The following is a 21,294-nucleotide window of genomic DNA, read 5'->3' on the forward strand; positions in this document are numbered from 1 at the left end:
AACTTGTATGTTACAAAGTCTTCTGGTTACTATCCTCTAGTGGTATCCTTTTTTGATTTTTTGAAGTGACTTTAAAATCTTTTTCAATGTTTAAAGATTCAAGAATGACAGATATATTCAACCAACCAATGTTGACTTAAGGTTTCCATATCTAGCTGGCTCCTAGCTTTCCCATATCTTCTATCATTCAGCTCCTGTTTTTCGACTGGTATGTAGGAGTTTTTCCAAATCCTTGTGGGTTTTCAATATGTGTAAATTTCCATGTGCTAATAAATTTTGATCTTCATTAGGCATAAAAAATTTTTTTCTCTCTTAATTTAAATTTGTTGAATATTTTAACAATAATGAAGTGAAAAGAGGAACAAAAGCATCTACATTAACTTTTAGTTTTAATTCTGATTAAAAGTATTTTATTTATTTTATTTTTTTTAAGTTTTTATTTAATGGGGCACCTGGGTGGCTCAGTTGGTTAAGTGTCCCACTCCCGATTTTGGCTCAGGTCATGATCTTGTGGTTCGTGGGTTCAAGCCCTGTGTTGGGCTCTATGCTTGCAGTGTGGAATCTGCTTGGGATTCTCTCTGTCTCTGTATCTCTGCTCTTCCTCTGGTCATGCTCTCTTTCTCTTTCAAAATAAATAAAACTTTAAAAATTTTTTAAAGTTTTTACTTATGGATTCATTTAAGTAATCTCTACACCCAATGTGGGGCTCGAACTACAACCCTGAGATCATTAGTCATGTGTTCTTCAGACTCAGCCAGCCAGGCACCCTGATTAAAAATATTTTAGATAACCAGGGCGCCTGGGTGGCGAAGTCGGTTAAGTGTCTGACTTCGGCTCAGGTCTGATATCACCATTTGTTAGTTTGAGCCCCGCATCAGGCTCTGTGCTAACAGCTCAGAGCATGGAGCCTGCTTTGGATTCTGTGTCTCCCTCTCTGTCTGACCCTCCCCCACTTGCACTCTGTGTCTCTCTCTCTTAAAAATAAATAAACATTAAAAAATAAAAATATTTTAGATAACCAATTATCAATAATAATAAATGAAAATCTATGTACTTACCTCCTAGTTCATGAAACATAATATTACAAACACAAACATACCTGCACATACCTCCCTAACCTTATTCCCCTCCATCTTAAATATATGCGCGTCATTCCATGAATGATATGTATGTTTTCTTTTTAGTTGGGATATGTCATAGATACAGAAAAATATAAAACCATATGCTTAAGCATTTTGAAGAATTATTATAAAGAAGATACCTACTACCCAATCAAGAAGTAGAACCTTGCCAGCTACCAGGCCCTCCTTGGGTTCTTCCCTCATAAAGACAACCTCCGTGTTTCAATAGGTCACCACTATCCTCAATATTTTGACCATTATTTGTTTTCCAAGTTCAGCCATCCAAGTCTAAGCAATGCAGTTTAATCTTAGGTGTTTTCAGACTTTAAATGAATGAAACTGTACGTTGTTGTACTTTTTTTCCGTTAACTGTAGTTGTGAGATTAATCTTTGTCTGTATAGCTGTGGTTTGTTTGGTTTGTTGTTTAGTTTGTTGTTTGTGGTTTGTTTGCTGTATAGTGTTTTGTTATGTGAGTGTAACCACAACTTCTTTATCCATAACACTGTTGATGTATATTTAGTTATTTTCCAGCGTTGTACTATGACAAACAGTGCTGCTATGAACTTAAAAATTTTTGTGTGTGTATGGTAACATATACGTAACTTAAGATTTACCATTTAAACCAGTTACCCATTTTAACCACTTAAATCTACCATTTAACCAGTTCTGTGGCACATTCATATTGTGCTACTTCATTAGGTTTTGAAATGGCAACACCATCCCTAGGCTTCCACTTTCATTCCTATAATCTTATTTGTTATCTCCTTTAAAAAAAAGGAAAAAAAATTACCTTCCTTTTATAAAGATGAATGAAACCCCTGAAGACATTGGATGCTTTGTCACTGTAGTGCAGTTGCTCATTTCATTGCAGCCAAAACCTTTGGAAATTCATCCCTGCCCTTAGAATAAAGTTCTAGAGAGCAGGTCTTCTGAATTACTTCTTTACATTTCAGTGTAAATCTAGAAGTATAATAAAACATATTGGCAATTCTATAACATTTCAATTATTTCTCAGGCTGTGTTTTTTTCCCCTAATGACTCAACAGAGCTGTCACATACATGCTATAAAAATTAAAGGGAGGGACTTCTTCCCAAGAAAAATAAAAATTTAGATGCTATTCTTGAGTTAGTATTCATTGTATAACTATATTTTTCAAGGGAAAAGTACTAATTTCTGACCTCAAAGACAAACATCTGTAATGTCCAAACGTGGATGGTTGGTTGATAGTTACTGCCGAGTGTCAGACAAGTCTATCCTTCACATTTCAGCTGACTCCCTTTAAAACTTAAAGTTATCTCTTTGTTCTTTCTTGAGGCAAATTTTGTATTTGTAAAATAAAAATGCTGCTGCATAAGGGATGTTATAAGGGTATTAGAGGCTACGTTTGGTGAGCTCCTTGGAGATAGGTGCTACGTAAAGCCATGGTATTTTCCCTTTGCTAGATGATACTCCAAGTCATACAAACTCCTCCAAGGAGGTCCCTTCCTCGGCCGTGTTGAGAAGCCTTCAGGTGAATGTGGGTCCAGACGGAGAAGAGACGAGGGCTCAGACTGTACAGAAGTCCCCGGAGTTTTTGTCCACTCCAGAGTCTCCTAGCTTGTTGCAAGATCTACAGCCAAGTGATAGCACTTCTTTTATTCTTCTTAACCTAACAAGAGCAGGTATCCTTTATCCTTTTCTGAACTGTGCTAATGCTTAAGGAAAAAAACTGGGGGTGGGGCATATTTAATTCAGTCATACTTAAAAGAAGCCTTATTATTTTAGAGAATTGGTATAGTCTGGTGATCAGTAGAATGTGTAGAGGGAGAAGGCAGACTCTAGGATGACTCAGAAGTTTCTTGTTTGGGGAAATTCGGTTGTGCCATTCAGCAAGATAACCCAAGAACAGAGTTGTGGGGAGGATGATTAGTTCCAGTTGTGCTTGTTGATGTTGGGATCAGAGGGACATTCATGAGGAGGTGTCCTTTAGAGAGTTAGAAACAGGAATCTAAAGTTCTAGAATTGTCTTGTGTGAAATAAGTTGTTTTGGTGCTTATCAGCATTCAGGAAATATATGAAACAACAAACATGGATTCTTTGATTCAGGAGCATGAACAGAAAAGATGGCAAATCTGGGATCCTGGAAAAAAAAAAAACACTTAAAAGGGTAACAGAAGAATGGGAGAAGTTGCTAGAGAGGGATAAAGAAAACAGAAGGAGAGTGGTGTGGGAGAAGCCAAGAGAGGGAGAAGTCTTAAAGAAGAAAGGTAGTACAAATACCACAGGATGGGATAGTGAGACGAGGGCTGGGAAGTGTGTGTATCTGGTGACCTCTGCAAGAGCACTTGTTATTGAGGTGGTGGAGGTATGGAGGCCAGGGTTAGAGGTGGGGAGTGGATAGCAGATGAGAAAGTGGATGCAAAAGTTAGAAGTTACACTTGTTTAGGAAACTTGACAGTGAGACAGTGAATAGCTACAGAAGTACTTGGGATTTTTTCTTCTTGTTAAAATAAAAATGGGCGAGACAGATTTAAAGGCTATGAAGGGAGATTGTAACATGGCCAGTAGGGAGGAATGGCTCGCAGATGGCCGAGAGGAGATAACTGAAGGATAGTGTCAGCATACTAGAGGTGAGGGTTAGCTTGTTTGCCAGGGAGGACAGCTTTGCCTCAGAAACAGGAGGAGGTAAGAAAAGCCTGTTGGCTGGGAGTGAAAAGGTGATAAACTAATATTGTAGGAGAACAGAAGCCTAAGGTGAGAGGTGAAAATCTGGAATAGCTGATTTCAGGACACATGAGGCAGGACCAATAAAAGGATTACTTGATAGGTATCTTTCACATATCCTCTTTTTTCTTCCAGGTCTGGGCTCTTCAGCTGAGCACTTAGTATTTGTACAAGATGAGGCGGAGGATTCAGGGAATGATTTCCTCTCCAGTGAGAGCACGGATAGTAGTATTCCATGGTTCCTCCGGGTTCAGGAGTTGGCTCATGATAGTTTGATTGCTGCTACTCGCGCACAACTGGCAAAGAATGCAAAAACCAGCAGCAATGGTGAGTCCCCTGTGGTGGGTTTTTTGGGTTTTTTTTCATTTTCAGTATTCTGTGTACAGATTTTGGTAATGCAATGCCTGTATTTCGCATTGACCATAATCCAAGTTATTTTATTGGTGAGAGCAGAAGGCTAGAAATGTGTAAATTGTCTTATTTTCTATAAAATAACATAACCGTGTGCAAAATGCAGTTACGCTAGCATCCTCAGTTGTCAGCTTTAAATAACGTATAGAGCCCTTTTAAAGGGAAAACATTTCCCAGATCTTGATGTTATATTGAATTGTTTTTATTATAATGTTCCCTATACTTAGAGCTTTTATACCACTACAACATCAAAACAGTTTCACCAATTAATAGACATAAAATTACAAAACCAGTGAAAACAAAGTTAATAGTCAGTGTGGCAGATAATGGTGTTTTGCTGAAACTGAATTGCTACTCGTTGCAATTTAGAAATTTTAGTAACTACCGCTGCGTTTTTTGGCAGGGGAACCAGTTCATCTCATGACCTCTAAATATCCAAACAGGCTGTAGTGCTATTTCTTTTGAGTTCAGCATGCCCGTACTCCTTACTCTGTGCCACTTTTCTCTATCTAGTAATTTTCAAATGTGGTCCTTGAACCATCAGCATCACCTGGAAACTTAGAAATGCAAATTGTCAGGTTCTCGTCCTACTGAATCAGAAACATGCAATCTTTTAGTGAGCCCTCTCTGTGGTTCCAGTGCATGTTAAAACTTGAGAACCAGGACTCTATTTAAAGCACTCCTAAACCAGTGCACAACCTTTGCTTATGCCATAATAGTTTTTGTTTTAGAGCTGCTTCTATATTTCTCTCTAATCTGTGACAATTAAGGTACTACAGCAAATTATTAAGGTGCACACTATCATTATCACAAACCAAACTTAAGCCCTGAAATCTTACATTGGTACCTAGCTATTTAGAGCTCGTGAAGATGATCTAGAATATGCTTATGATTATTTTGTGATTAACATGCAAGTGAAAATTAAAAACTTTCTCATACAGGGGTGCCTGGGTGGCTCAGTCATTTAAGCTTAGGTCATGATCTCCCAGTTCATGAGATAAAGCCGCACGTCGGGTTCTGTGCTGACACTGTAGAACCACCTTGTGATTCTCTCCCTCTCCTCTCTCTCTCTGTCCCTCCCCCATGCTTGGTGTGCGCGTGTGTGCGTGCACACGCTCTCTCTCAAAATAACTAAACTTAAAAAAAAAAAAAACAAAAAAACTTTCTCGTACAGAACTGAAGGATTCCTGAGAATATTTCAGAGTATTCCAGTTTTAGAAACATTAACCTAAATCTTTCCTGTATCGAGAACTCCAGACTACTTTTTTTTTTAAAGTTTTTCTTTAGATTCCAGTTAGTTAACATAGAGTGTAATATTAGTTTCAGGTGTACAGTGTAGTGATTCAACACTTTCTTTTTTTTTTTTTATTTATTTATTTATTTTTTTTTATTTTTGGGACAGAGAGAGGCAGAGCATGAACGGGAGAGGGGCAGAGAGAGAGGGAGACACAGAATCGGAAACAGGCTCCAGGCTCCGAGCCATCAGCCCAGAGCCTGACGCGGGGCTCGAACTCACGGACCGCGAGATCGTGACCTGGCTAAAGTCAGACGCTTAACCGACTGCGCCACCCAGGCGCCCCTGATTCAACACTTTCATATGTCACCCAGTGGTCGTCACAATAAGTGCCCTCCTTAATCCCCATCACCTGTTTCACCCATCCCCTTACCCATCTCCCCTCTGGTGACCATCAGTTCTCTATAGTTGAGAGTCTGTTTCTTGGTCTGCCTCTCTCTCTTTTTCCCCCCTTTGCTTTTTTGTTTTGTTTTTAAAACTCTGTGAGTGAAATCATACAGTATTTGCCCTTCTCTGACTTATTTCATTTAGCATAATACTCTTTAGCTGTATCCATGTCATTGCAAAGAGAACTTCAAACTTCTGTTAGGTTCAAAATAATTAGCTCTGCTTTGACTACGGTAGTGCTGCTTAGCTTGGTCCCTTTTACTATTTTGGGGGGCTGTAAAGTTCAGATTCTTCCTGAGATGCTTTTCCTAATCTGTGGATCCCAAAACCTTCAGCATCTCTTTGTTGCATTATGGAAGTAGTGTTGTATGTGCCATTAAGAAGCTGTGTAGGGAGGGAACTTGGGATTTGGAATCTGGAGACCTGGGATCCAGACCTGGTGCTGTCATTAACTAGTTCTCTGCCTGGGGAATTTAAACTCCTTACCTTCAGTTTTCTCTTGTTCAGAACATAGAGATCAAGTAGCTTACCAGATTTGGTTGTTTTAGATATTTAAATAAGATTCTGTCTGGGAAATGCTTTATAATTAACAAAGCATTTTGTGATATTTTCATTACTCTCAAACTATGTTAACTTACTACCCAAACAACTACTTTGTATGCTAAAATATAAAGTCAGCCCAAATATATGACCATCTTCTATTTTGTCAATGAGATGATTTCATAAAACCTTTTTGGGGGGGGTTTATAAATATATAAACCTTTAGGCATGTAGTTAAAATTAAACATTGAAAGTTTAGTTTTTTGAAAATTATATTGTTTGTTTGTTTGTTTGTTTATTTATTTATTTATTTATCAAATTAGCTAACATACAGTGTAGTCTTGGCTTCAGGAGTAGATTCCTGTGATTCATCACTTAACATACAACACCCAGTGCTCATCCCAACAATTGCCCTCCTCAATGCCCATCCCCAGCCCATTTTTTTTCCCCAGCCCCCCCAACCCCACCCCTGTCAACCCTCAGTTTGTTCTTTGTATTTAAGAGTCTTATGGTTTGCCTCCCTCTCTGTTTGTATCTAACTTTTCTTTCCCTTCCCCTTCCCCTATGGTCTTCTGTTAAGTTTCTTAAACTCCATATATGAGTGAAATCCTATGGCATCTGTCTTTCTCTGGCTTCTCTTAGCATAATACCTTCCAGTTCCATCCATGTTGTTGCAAATGGCAAGATTTCATTCTTTTTCATTGCTGAATAGTATTCCATTTAATATATATACCACATCTTTATCTGTTCATCAGTCAATGGACATTTGGGCTCTTTCCATAATTTGGCTACAGTTGGTAGTGCTGCTATAAACATTGGGGTGCATGTGCCCCTGTGAATCAGCACTCCTGTATCCTTTGGATAAATTCCTAGTAGTGTTACTGTTGGGTTATAGGATAATTCAATTTTTAATTTTTTGAGAAACCTCCATACTTTTTTCCAGAGTGGCTGCACCGGTTTATATTCCCACCAACAGCGCGAGAGGATTCCCTTTCTCCACATCCTCACCAACATCTCTTGTTTCCTGACTTGTTAATTTTAGCCACTCTGACCAGTGTGAGGTGATATCTTAATGTGCTTTTGGTTTGTATTTCCTTCATGATGAGCAGTATTGAGCATCTTTTCATGTGGTTGTTTGCCATCTGGATGTCTTCTTTGGAAGTGTCTATTCCAGTCGTCTGTCCATTTCTTCACTGGATTATTTGTTTTTCGGGTGTTGAGTTTGGTAATTCTTTATAAATTTTTGATACTAACCCTTTATCCAATGTGTCATTTGCAGATATCTTCTCCCATTCCGTAGGTTGCCTTTTAGTTTTGTTGACTGTTTCCTTTGCTGTGCAGAAGCTTTTTATTGTGATGGGGTTCCAATAGTTCATTTTTGCTTTTATTTCCCTTGCCTTCAGAGACATGTCATGTAAGAAGTTGCTGTGGTCAAGCTCAAAGAGGTTGCTGCCTGTTTTCTCCTATAGGATTTTGATGGTATCCTATCTCACATTTAGGTCTTTCATCCATTTTGAATTTATTTTTGTGTATAGTGTAAGAAAGTGGTCCGTTTTCATTCTTCTACATGTTGCTGTCCAGTTCTCCCAGCACCATTTGCTAAAGAGACGGTCTTTTTTCCATTGGATACTCTTTCCTGCTTTGTTGAAGACTAGTTGGCCATATATTTGTGGATCCATTTATGGGTTCTCTAGTCTATTCCACTGGTCTTTGTGTCTGTTTTTATGCCAATACCATACTGTCTTGATGATTACAGCTGTGTAATACAGGCTAAAGTCCGGTATTGTGATGCCTCTAGCTTTGATTTTCTTCTTTAACATTACTTTGATTATTTGGGGTCTTTTCTGGTTCCATACAAATTTTAGGATTGTTTGTTCTAGCTCTTTGCTAGAACTGGTGCTCTTTTGATTGGGATTACATTGAACGTGTAGATTGCTTTGGATAGTATTGACATTTTAACAATATTTGTTCTTCCATTCCATGAGCATGGGATGTTTTTCCATTTCTGTGTGTCATCGTCAGTTTCTTCAGCTTTCTATAGTTTTCAGCGTACAGATATTTTACCTCTTTGGTTAGGTTTATTTCTAGGTATGTTGTGGTTCTTGATGCAGTTATAAGTGGGAATGTTTCCTTGACCTCTCTTTCTGTTGCTTTATTATTGTATAGAAATGCAACTGATTTCTTTTTTTTTTTTTAATTTTTTTTTCAACGTTTTTTATTTATTTTTGGGACAGAGAGAGACAGAGCATGAACGGGGGAGGGGCAGAGAGAGAGGGAGACACAGAATCGGAAACAGGCTCCAGGCTCCGAGCCATCAGCCCAGAGCCCAACGCGGGGCTCGAACTCACGGACCGCGAGATCGTGACCTGGCTGAAGTCGGACGCTTAACCGACTGCGCCACCCAGGCGCCCCAAATTGCAACTGATTTCTGTACATTGATTTTATATCCTGTGACTTTGCTGAATTCATGTATCAGTTCTAGCAGATTTTTGGTGGAGTGTTTCCGGTTTGCCACGTAGAGTATCATGTCATCTGCAAAAAGCGAAAGTTTGACTTCTTCTTTGCCAATTTAGATGCCTTTTATTTTGTTTTGTTGTCTGATTGTTGAGGCTAGGACTTCCAACACTATGTTAAACAACAGTGTTGAGAGTGGACATCCCTGTCATGTTCCTGATACCAGGGAGAAAGCTCTCAGTTTTTCCCCAGTAAGGATGATATTATCTGTGGGCCTTTCGTGTATGGCCTTTATGATGTTAAGGTATGTTCCTTCTGTCCTGACTTTCTTGAGGGTTTTTTATTAAGAAACGATGCTGTATTTTGCCAAATGCTTTTTCTTCATCTGTTGACAGGGTCATACGGTTCTTATCCTTTCTTCTATTAATGTGATGTATTGCACTGATTGATCTGTGAATATTGAACCAGCCAGGAATGAATCCCACTTGATCATGGTGAATAATTCTTTTTTTTTTTTTTTTTTTTAGTAACATTTATTTATTTTTGAGACAGAGAGAGACAGAGCATGAACAGGGGAGGGGCAGAGAGAGAGGGAGACACAGAATGTGAAACGGGCTCCAGGCTCTGAGCTGTCAGCACAGAGCCTGATGCGGGGCTCGAACTCATGGACTGTGAGATCATGACCTGAGCCGAAGTCGGACGCCCAACCGACTGAGCCACCCAGGCGCCCCAATAATTCTTTTAATATACTGTTGAATTCAATTTGCTAGTATCTTGTTGAGAACTTTTGCATCCATGTTCATCAGGAATATAGGCCTGTAATTCTCCTTTTTAGTGGCGTCTTTGTCAGGTTTGGGAATCAAGGTAATGCTGGCTTCATGGAAGGAGTCTGGAAACTTTTCTTCCATTTCTATCTTTTTGAACAGCTTGAGAAGAATAGGTATTAACTCTGCTTTATTTTTTTAATTTATTATTTTTTAAAAATGTTTATTTAAAAAAAATTTTTTTTTTAACCTTTATTTATTTTTGAGACAGAGAGAGACAGAGCATGAACGGGGGAGGGTCAGAGAGAGAGGGAGACACAGAATCCGAAACAGGCTCCAGGCTCTGAGCTGTCAGCACAGAGCCCGACGCAGGGCTCGAACTCACGGACCGCGAGATCATGACCTGAGCCGAAGTCAGCCGCTTAACAGACTGAGCCACCCAGGCGCCCCATTGTTTATTTATTTTTGAGACAGAGACAGAGCATGAGCAGGGAGAGGCAGAGAGAGAGGGAGACACAGAATTGGAAGCAGGGTCCAGGCTCTGAGCTGTCAGCACGGAGCCCAATGTGGGGCTCAAATTCACGAACCACAAGATCATGACCTAAGCTGAAGTTGGACGCTTAACCAACCGAGCCGCCCAGGCACACCTTAACCTGCTTTAAATGTCTGGTAGAATTCCTCTGAGAAGCCCTCTGGCCCAGGACTCTTATGTGTTGGGAGATTTTTGATAATTTTTTCACTGGTTATGGGTCTGTTCAAATTTTCTATTTCTTCTCCTTTGAGTTTGGTGGTGTGTGGGTGTGTAAGAATTTGTCTCTTTCTTCCAGATTGCCCAGTTTGTTGGCATGTAATTTTTTATAGTATTCTCTAATAATTATTTGTATTTCTGTGGTGTTGATTGTGATCTCTCCTCTTTCATTCCTGATCTTATTCTATTTAGGTCCTCTCTTCTTTTTCAGAAGTCTGGCTAGGGGTTTATCAATTTTGTTTATTCTTTCAAAGAACCAGCTCTTAGATTCATTGATCTGTTCTACCGCTTTTTGGATTCTATATTTATTTCTGCTCTAATCTTTATTATTTCTCTTTTTCGGCTGGCTTTGGGCTTTCTTTGCTGTTGCCTTTCTAGTTTCTTAGGTGTGAGGTTAGGTTACGTACTTGCGACCTTTCTTGCTTCTTGAGATAGGCCTGAATTACAATGTATTTTTCTTTTAGAACTGCCATTGCTGCATCCCAAAGGGCTTGGACTATCATGTTTTCATTTCCATTTGCTTCCATATATTTTTTAATTTCTTCTTTAACTTCCCAGTTGATGCGTTCATTCTTTAGTAGGATGTTCTTAAATTTTTTTTTTTAATGTTTATTCATTTTTTGATAGAGACAGAATGTGAGTGGGGGAGGGGCAGAGAGAAAGGGAGACACAGAATCCGAAGCCAGCTCCAGGCTCCGAACTGACAGCACAGAGCCTGACACGGGGCTGGAACTCATGGACTGTGAGATCATGACCAGAGCTGAAGTCGGACACTCAACTGATTGAGCCACCCAGGCGCCCCTAGTAGGATGTTCTTTAAACCTTTATGTATTTGGGGACTTTCCAGATTTTTTTTCTTGTGGTTGATTTCAAGTTTCATAGCATTGTGATCTGAAAATATGCATGGTATGATCTCAATTCTTTTATATTTGTTGAGGGCTGTTTTGTGACCCAGTATGTGATCTATTTTGGAGAATGTTACATGTGCACTTGAGAAGAATGTGTATTCTGGTGCTTTAGGATGAAAAGTTCTGAATATATCTGTTAAGTCCATCTGGTCCAGTGTGTCATTCAGAGCTGTTGTTTCCTTACTGATTTCTGCCTAGATTATCTGAGTGGAGTATTAAAGTCCCCTATAATTACAGTATTATTATCTGTACATGTGTTTATGTTTGTGATTAATTGATTTATATTTTGGGTGCTTCCACATTGAGGGCATGAACATTTATAATTGTTAGCTCTTCTTGATGGATGGATCCTTTAATTATGCTATAATGCCCTTCTTTGTCTCTTGTTACACCTTTGTTTTAAAATCTAGTTTGTCTGGGAGCACCTGGGTGGCTCAGTTGGTTAAGCGTCCGACTTTGGCTCAGGTCATGATCTCACAGTTCGTGGGTTTGAGCCTCACATCGGGCTCAGTGATGACAGCTCAGAGCCTGGAGCCTGTTTCAGATTCTGTGTCTCCCTCTCTCTCTGCCTCTCCCCCACTTGCACTCTGTCTCTGTCTCAAAAATAAATACACATTAAAAAAAATTTTTTTAAATCTAGTTTGTCTGATATAAGTGTGGCTACTCCAGCTTTCTTTTGACCTCCAGTAGCATGATAGATGGTTCTCCATCCCCTCACTTTCAATCTGAAGGTGTCCTCAAGTCTAAAATGAGTTTCTTATAGGCAGCATATAGATGGATCTTGTTTTTCTATCTGTTCTGATACCCTATGTCTTTTGATTGGGGCATTTAGTCCATTTACATTCAGAGTTATTATTGAAAGATATAGATTTAGTGCCATTGTGTTCTTTGTAGGTTTCATGTTTGTGGTGACATCTGTGGTCCTTTATAGTCTTTGCTGCTTTTTACTCAGAGTCCCCCTTAGGATCTCCTGCAGGGCTAGCTTAGTGGTCATGAACTGCTTTCTTTTTGTTTGTCTGGAAAAGCCTTTATCTCTCTGTCTGTTCTGAGTGACAAGCCTTGCTGGATAAAGGATTCTTGGCTGCATATTTTTCCTATTCAGCACAGTGAATATTTCCTGCCACTCCCTTCTGGCCTGCCAAGTTTCAGTGGACAGGTCTACTACACTTATGTGTCTACCCGTGTAGTTTGAGATCTGTTTGTCCCTGGCTGTTTTCAGAATTCTCTCTTTATCTTTGTATTTTGCCAGTTTCACTATGATATGTCGTGATGCTGATTTTGATTTTTTTTTTTTTTTTTTTTGAAGGGAGTTCTCTGTGCCTCTTGGACTTGGATATCTGTTTCCTTTCCCAGGTTAGGGGAGTTGTCAACTATAATTTGTTCAGATAAACCTTCTGCCCCTTTCTCTCTATCTTCTTCTGGAACTCCTGTGATATGGATATTATTTCATTCCATTGAATCACTTAGGACTCGAATTCTCCCCTTATGGTCTAGTAATTTTCTTTCTGTCTTTTTTTTCAGCTTCACCATTTTCCATAATTGTATCTTCCATTTCACCTATTCTCTCCTCTGCTTCTTCCATCCTTGCTGTCACTGCATCTAGTTTATTTTGCATCTCATTTATAGCATTTCTTTATTCATCAAGACTATTTCTTAGGTCTTTGATCTCTGTAGCAATAGATTCTCTGCTGTCTTCTGTGCTCTTTTCAAGCCCAGTTATTAGTCCTATGAGTGTTATTCTGAATTCTTGTTCAGATATATTATTTATATCTGTTTTGAGAAATTCTCTGGCTATCATTTCTTCCTGGAATTTCTTTTGAGGAGAATTCTTCCATTTCATCATTATGACAAGGTTTCTGCCTTTTATGTGTTTTAATAGCTTTTGTTATGTGTCCTGCACCTGTGAGTGCTATATTAAGAAGGGGTCATACACTGTCCAGGGCCTGGCACTTCAGGAACTGTCTGGAGTGTGTTGTGTGTACTCTGTTGTTGAGTATTTGGCTGCTCTATCCCACTGCTCATAGTGGTGGATTGTTTGGACCTTCCACCAGGTGTGCTTTGATGTGTTTGTTGAAGTAACCTTGGAAAAGAGGAAAGTGGGGGAGGGAGGGAGGGAACCTTATTCCATACAAAGAGAGAAATGGAAGGGGTGAAAAAAAAACAGGCAGAGAATCAAAGAAACTGTAAGGCTTAATCCAGAGAGAGAGAGAGAGAGAGAGGAAAATAAAGAAGAGAGAAAGAAAAAAAGAAAGAAAAAAAGATTTTTTATATATATATAAAGATCGATAAGAAATCAAATCAGAAACTGTGAGCCTGATTTCAAAAGGGGAAGAAAAAAAAAAGAAGAGGGTAGAAAGAAAAAGAAGGAAAAAGAGAAGGAAAGAAAAGAAAACAATAACAGACTGACATACAAAACCACAGTCCAGTTGTCTGTTGGGGCCTGGAACAGGTGGCTGTGCTGGTCTGCAGGAGAGGCCGTCTGGTTTGGTCAGTGTCAGTTCCACTTTGGTAGATAAGCAGTTGCCAGGCACGGAGGGGCGGGGTTTGGTGTAAGCCAGTGGCCTCCACTGCAGGCTTCTCTCCTGTTCCCTGAAGCCCCACTGTGTTGGTGATGGGGAGAAAAACGGCGACACCCCGGTCTGTCCTCCCCAGACCGGGTGTCTCAAACCACACTGTTCAGGCAGCCCTCACAGAATAGCGCCATGGGCGGCTTGTCCTGTTACACAGTCTCCCATGCCTCCTGGGTGCTCGGCTGGCATTCAGAACCCACTGTCTTAAAGGGTCCTGCTTCGTGCAGACCTCATTCTGGGGTAGCACCACTCCGCGCAGCCGACACAGGGCCTCTGGCTGGCAGGTGCCTGCAGGATCTTTTGTCCTTGGGGGGGCAATAAACCCTCTTCCCACAGTACTCGAGGGAAGGGACTGTTCTCTCCCAGTGCTCCCTGAGGTCGCTACTGTGCCCCAGGCTGGGCTCCCCTTTCCCCCCAGACTTGTGCACACAGGGACATGTGCAGGCCAGTGCCGGGAAAGTCATGTACCCCTGAAAACTCTGATCTTCACTTCTAAAGCCATTTGCAAAGTAGAAACGGCAAAGTAGAAACTCCTTTATCTCTTGTTCCCCATTCATGCTCTTGAGAGGTTTTTCTTTTGTCCAAACACAATACTATGCTTCCTTCGCCTCTCTTTCTCTTCCTTTTGTCTCTCCACAGAAGGGGTCTCCTCCCCTCCATGCCTATGCTGCCCACCATTTTATCTTTCTCAATTCACAAACACACACCTCTGTCCCACCAAGCTGTCTCTGTCTATCTGTAGATATTTTTCTGTTATTCTGCACTCTGTATTCTGTTCTAAGTGTTCTGACCTCAGGACAGCTGTGTTTGAGGCATGAGGGAAATCCCAGTCCCCCTACTTCTCTGCCATCTTAACTCCAACCTGAAATTTTTATTGTTTTGATTACAAACGCATTTAACATTTTTTTAAAATTTATTTTGTGAGACAGCGACAGCGTGAGTGGGGGAGGGGTGGAGAGAGGGAGAGAGAGAGAATCCCAAGGAAGCTCTGTGCTGTCGGCACAGAGCCAGCCCTGCATGGGGCTCGAAGTCACGAAACCATGAGATCATGATCTGAGCTGAAACCAAGAGTCTGATGTTTAACTGACTGAGCCACCCAGGTGCCTGTACACATGAATTTTAAATCATGAAATATATTAATTTAATATTGCTTTTTACCCTCTAACATATAATGAAATGATTTTATTCAGTATTTAAATGGATTTGTAAGATAAATATCTTTGTTGTTATTAAAGCCACTTTGAGAGTCCTGTAGCAGTTTTTTAGAGCACATCTTCACTTCCATCTAAGTTGACTGAAATACAGAAATATTTACATTTTGTATATGATGCAGTATATCAGGGGTTAGTAAAGGGCCAAATAACCAACTGTTGTGTAAATAAAGTTTTGTTGGAACACAGGCATACATTCAAACTGTCTATGGCTGCTACAGTGGCAAAGTTAAGTAGTTGTGACAGAGACCATATGGTCCTCAAAGCTGAAGATATTTACTGTCTAGCCCTTTACAGAAAAAATTTATTGAACCATGCTATATATGATACTGTCACTGGAAATGTTATCCCAAATGTAGAGGCCTTTCTCACATAACTGTGGGATCTTTAAAATGTTTACAGTGTTATCTGACATGCTCAGTATGAGGTGTTGAATTTCCTTGTCTTTCTCTTTTTTAGTGGGGGGAACCGTTCATCAGAGGATCTCTATCCAAAACTAAAATAAATAGATACATAAATAAATACATAATAAATAAATATATAAAACTATCATTGGCTGAGATCCTTTTAAGCTTATCCGTCTTCTGCAAACAGTGCTTTAGTGTTTTTAAGGGAGTGGTTTTGTGAGGACTCAAATACAAGGCAACTCACTATTTTCTGAGCAATTTTTAAATTTCATGATTATATCAGTGTTCTCATTGTGTCTATAACATTGAATGCACAAAGCCCCAAATGTCACTGGTTTAAATTTCTATATTAGCATGGGATTTCTACAGACCTTTCATTAGACATTAATTGCCTGGAGCTCTGGAGTTGTTGGGAAATTTCCTGTTGCAGGAAATCTTAAAAATTTACCTACGTGCAGGTATTTTTCAATTAAATTAAAAAACTGTGGGACAACATTAAGAAAGAAAAAGTTAATATTAACTAGCAAAAGCCATCTTAGTTGAAGTGTAGAGCAAAGGGAATGTAGGACAGGAAGAGAATAAGATTAATAGACGGGATGGAAACTGATCAGTTGTCAGGTTCCAGGGAGTGTGATGGGTACAACATTTATTATCCCTATTCTTGGCTTTTGAGAGGGAAATTTGGAAATATAAATCTTATTCTCGAGGTATGTATAGTAGAAAAATAAACTCCATATGCTTGAAGAAAATGAAAGAAAAGGAGTACCACCTGTGAATCTGGGATTTATATAAATTTTTAATTAACTGATTTTCTTTAAATTTAAGGGAGGAACCTCCCTACGTGCTCCTTTCCCCTGCTCCTTTTATTCTATTGAACAAAAAACTTCAGTAGATGTTACCTCTAGCTTTTTAAAATGTGTTTTAGAAATTTTAAAATCAGCTGAGTTCTTGCATTCTTAAATTCTTGCATTCTTTAGTTTTATAACTAAAAAGAGGTAGCACAGGAAATTGGAAGGTTATTCTAATTCTCTACAATGATAGAAACAGCCAAATTGACCTCAGAAGATAGAAATCTAAGAATGATCATTTACAAAAGAAACCACAACCTTAAGTCCACAACTAAGCCAGAATGGCTGCTCCTCCTAAAATAAATACAAGCTTTGTAATACCTAGAACTTGAAGTCATCTTTAGCACCCCACTCCGGGTATTGATGTATCTGCTACCCTGCCAATTTGTGTAATACAAAATAGGTTTAACTGTCCTATTTTGATACGAAACCATGTGGACATTTGCCAGAGAGGCCTAGTCTTGTGAAACAAAGCATGATGGCTTTTGATAATTCTCTGGATTAAAGGGTTAGGAACAAATTGCTCACTCACTTCTGTTGTTAAATGGATATATAGAGAGCTAAGGAAGCTGAAGATAGATATCTGCCTGCTGATCATTAGGAGTAAAATATAGGAGCTTTATGGTTTGAACCAAAGTACCTCAACAGGTTCCTTCTCTAGATTACAAATATGTGACTCTGTTACAGGAGAGAATGTCCACCTTGGTTCTGGAGATGGGCAGCCCAAAGATTCTGGGCCCCTTCCTCAAGTGGAAAAGAAACTCAAATGTACAGTTGAAGGCTGTGACCGGACATTTGTGTGGCCAGCTCACTTCAAGTACCATCTCAAAACTCATCGGTGAGCATATCTGAGGTTCCATGCTTAGAGGTCAAGAACGGTGATGCTTCTGGAGGAGCTTGTCCCTCAATTGACAAAGGAAAGCAGGGGCTACAGTTTACTCGTGATTAAGATGTCTTTTGTTCTTTAATAGAAAGATTGCGTTGTCTCATTTACCTCATTCTTTACAGATATTTAGTAAGACATTTGGCACCTAAATGTGCCAAAACATAAAACATAATTTTTTGGAAAACTTAAAAAAGAAAAGTAAGTGTGGGCCCTACTCTCAAACCTGTGAAAATCAGTATTCAACAAGTACGGTGTGGGCGCCTGGCTGGCTTAGTAGGTAGAGCACGCAGCTCTTGATCTTGGGGTTGTAAGTTTAAGACCCACATCGGGCGTAAGATTACTTTAAAAAAAAAAAAAAAAGGGAAGGCAGTCCTGGGCATCTGTAGTTTTAGCAGACATCAGGTGATTCTGACATACCTAGGTTTGGGAGTTACTGTCTGCTTTGAGAGGCAACAGGAGCTGTGACTTGCCCTTTCTAGCAAAGAGCATTTTCAGGTATTGGTGCTTATGTGATTTGTTTTCGTTGGTTTGTTTTTGTTTTGTTTTGTTTTGTTGTTGCAGAAATGACCGCTCTTTCATCTGTCCGGCGGAAGGTTGTGGGAAAAGCTTTTATGTGTTGCAGAGGCTGAAGGTGCATATGAGGACTCATAATGGGGAGAAGCCCTTTATGTGCCCCGAGTCTAGCTGTGGTAAGCAGTTCACTACAGCTGGAAATCTGAAGAACCACTTGCGCATCCATACAGGTGTGTGCAACCCCAACATTCCTGCAGGCAATCTCCCACTTGGCTCAGGGTTTGCTTGCCTATCCTTAGAAAGGCTCTGAGGTGGAAATAGAAATGAAGGTCTAGGGTTGTTGCTAGAACTCGAAAAGTGGAATTTCTTTTTTTCACATGCTTCGTGGCACTTTTCAATTAATTCAGTCACATTGATTGACTTCACCTGTGTGTGAGGAATGGACAGTGTTAATTTCTGCCTCTAGGAGCTTAAAGTGTAGGAAGGCATATAAGACCTTCTCTGATAACAATGATATGATGAGATATGGACAAAATTAGTATTGCTAAATTTCTTCAAATATTACTTGGTTGTAATTTTGGTCAGTAATATTTATTGAATTATACAAACCATACAGAGCCTCTTCTAGCCACCAAATGGGGTAAGGTGGGGGGGAAATACAAAAGCTAATTTTAACCCCTGACTTTGAGGAGTTTGCTTTCTCGTTAAAGCCTCACAACATGAGAAGCAAAATGGAAGAGTGACTTGATTTGGGTCCAATGGCATGTTAATACCAAAGGACCACGATAAAAATACCTTGACTCTCATTCTGAGAGTTTAAGGGCGACTTTCCAAGCCTAAAATGTGCTAAGTCTCTTGTCAGAGTTTAATCACTGAACCAAGACTGATCTCTGAGGATGTGTAACTGTTCTTCCCCCTCTCTTGCCACTTTCTTTGTCTCTTCTTTATTCTTGCATTGCTAAAACAATAGCAAATACAATTAAAGGGCATTAAAAAGTGAAACTTGTTCCAGGTATGTCCCTATGATTCCTGCTAGAGTGCCATTACCACTGGATATGTTTTAGGGCAGAATAGCTGTGTTCTCAGCTCTTTCTTGAGAGAGTAAACTATACTTGCTCCAAGAAGCAGTTTGAATAAAAGAACAAGAAAAACATCTAGCTGAATAGATTAGGGAAGAAGTAGATAGAGTTCACCATACTTGATTTTTGAATTCATTAACCCATTCATATTCGTGCTGCTCCTTATGTTTGTAGATTTGATAAAACTGAACATCTTAAAATGCTTCCTTTTACTTTGGGGCATGACCTTATTTTCTCTCTTCATTCTAGCTCTTTCTAGCTCTCCCTTGTTAATCTCCTCTAATTGTTCATCATTTTCAGAATTTCATGTTTCTCCCATTTCACTCAGTGTGCTCTCTCATTGTAGTCTCAGGGCTCAATGTGATCATTTCTCCCTGGATGCCTCACAGATCTGAGTCGCCATAATTAATATAATAATAAAAGTTAGCATTTATTGACACAATATGGGTCCGGCACATATACATTATCCCATTTAATTCTCAAGGATACTTTATGCATGAGATACTGTATTTGTTGATGAAGAAACGGGAGATTAGAGTTAAATAACTTGCCCAACATTACACAGCTAGGAAAAGGCAGGGTTGAGATTTGAATTCTGATCTGACTCCAGAGCTCTTACAAGGATTTTGATTTCAAATGCTGATAATTCACATTATCTCAAATGTCAAAACTGAGCCACAGTTTTGGTCTTTATTAGTAGTAACGATAGTAATTAAAGCTACCAATTTCAGTGGCTTACCATGAGGGCTGACTATGTGCCAGACACTATGCTGAAGATACTTAACTTGTAGTGTCTCAGTTCTCAAAATAATCTTTCGAGATTGTATTGTGTTAATTTTATAGAGAAAAAGCTGCTTCTCCGAGAGGTCAGCTATCTTCCCTGTACTAATAAGTGGTGGTGTCAAGATTTGAACTCAACATTAATGGACTCATGCTCCTAATCATTATGCAGCATTGCCTCTTGACCATCCTCTTCTCCCGTGTCTTTTCCTTTCAGCAAAAATCACCATCCTCTCAGTTTCCAAATGCGAAGGCCATCTCACCTAAGCCAGCTTGATGCAGTGATTCATGCCACTAGATTCTGATGAGTCTTGTTCTAAAGCTGTAATAACAAGTATATTATTCATTTATTTGGCAACTTTTGAGTGCCTAGCATTTTTGGGTAGGTGTGAGTATATAAACATGTTTTCAGAAAAGTTATAGACCACTCACTGGAAAATCACAAACATTAAACTGTGGTACAGTCTGAAAGAACAGTATAATCTAGAGCAGTGTTGTCCCCCCTTCCATGCCCAGCTCCCCTGTTGTCACCGTGTCAGCTTTAGTTGCCGCATAGGGAAACTCGCTCTTCCTGGGTTTCTCCTTTACTCTCACACTGCTGCCACACTGACAACACTTCTGACACCAAATGTGTGAGGATTTTTCCCATACCAAACAATTCTCTGCAACACCAGCTGGGTGTCCTACAATTTAACTTAATTCTAACACTGTCTACCTGCAGATAGCATCAGATCCCACAGATCAAGGGCTCAGTCCCACAAGATTGTTCCCACACTGCTTCAGATGGCAGTTGCAAGTAGTAGGTTCCCACGTTGCTCACAACTTCTGTCTGACCAGGCTACAAATCAGAAGTTCCCATGATCCTCCTTTGGATTCAGTTATTTGTGAGAACATCTCATAGAACTCAGGGAAACACTTATTTACATCTACTAGTTTATTGTATAATAAAGGATATGCTAAAGGATACACGTGAATAGCCAGACAAAGAGATATATAGGGCGAGATCTGGAAAGGTCTGAAGTACAGGGATTTCTGCCCGCATGGAGTTGGAGTGTGCTACCCTTCTGGCGTGTAGTTGTGTTCACCAACCAGAAAGCTTCCGGACCCTGTACTTCGGGAATTTTATAGAGGCTTCTCCATGTGGGCATCATCAGTTATTAATTTCCATGTCCAGCCCCTCTTCCCTCTCTGGAGAGTAGGGGATGGGGCTGAAAATCCCAAGCTTCTAATCATGGCTTGGTCTTTCTGGAGAGCAGCCCTTATCTAGGAGCCCACCCAAGAGTTACCTCACTAGAATAAGAGACACTACTATCACCTAGGAAATTCCGAGGGATTTAGGAGCTCTGTCAGGAACCAGAGGCAGAGACCAATAGGTATACTTCTTATTTTACACTTGCTATTTTCTGAACTTGTCCTGGGCACTCTTGGTTTCAAGGCTGTGCTCACACTGTTCTTTGTGCCTGAAATTCCCTTCCTTCCTTGTCATCTTTTAAGATCAGCTTAAATTCAGCTTCTTTAAAAAAAAAAAAAAATTACCACAATTAGAATTCCTCTCTTTTCTAAATACTTACAGTACTTTTTTGTACAGAAACTTACATTAAAGTTATTTATGAATACATTTCTCTCTCTCATACTAGTCTGTGACCTTCAGATAAGAACTGCATCTCT

The 21,294-nt window shown here is 39.7% G+C and overlaps 1 protein-coding gene across 5 annotated transcripts in view; it reads left to right on the forward strand.

Moving 5' to 3' along the window:
• The window catches only part of ZNF410 (zinc finger protein 410), a 50,349-nt gene that overhangs the window by 15,788 nt on the left and 13,267 nt on the right, over positions 1 to 21,294 (forward strand). For 4 of the 5 annotated variants that reach the window (XR_009264608.1, XM_058739616.1, XM_058739617.1 and 1 more), the window contains exons 4-7: positions 2,566 to 2,784; positions 3,962 to 4,153; positions 17,056 to 17,206; positions 17,816 to 17,997. Coding sequence is in view for 4 of the 5 variants with exons in the window: in XM_058739616.1 (XP_058595599.1) it covers positions 2,566 to 2,784; positions 3,962 to 4,153; positions 17,056 to 17,206; positions 17,816 to 17,997 (744 nt within the window). In the remaining variant the exon portion in view is untranslated. The remainder of the gene's footprint in view (positions 1 to 2,565; positions 2,785 to 3,961; positions 4,154 to 17,055; positions 17,207 to 17,815; positions 17,998 to 21,294) is intronic. The other variant, XM_058739619.1, reaches the window with a different exon arrangement.

The sequence above is a fragment of the Neofelis nebulosa genome, chromosome 7, assembly GCF_028018385.1.
Source record: "Neofelis nebulosa isolate mNeoNeb1 chromosome 7, mNeoNeb1.pri, whole genome shotgun sequence".
Classification (NCBI taxonomy): domain Eukaryota; kingdom Metazoa; phylum Chordata; class Mammalia; order Carnivora; family Felidae; genus Neofelis; species Neofelis nebulosa.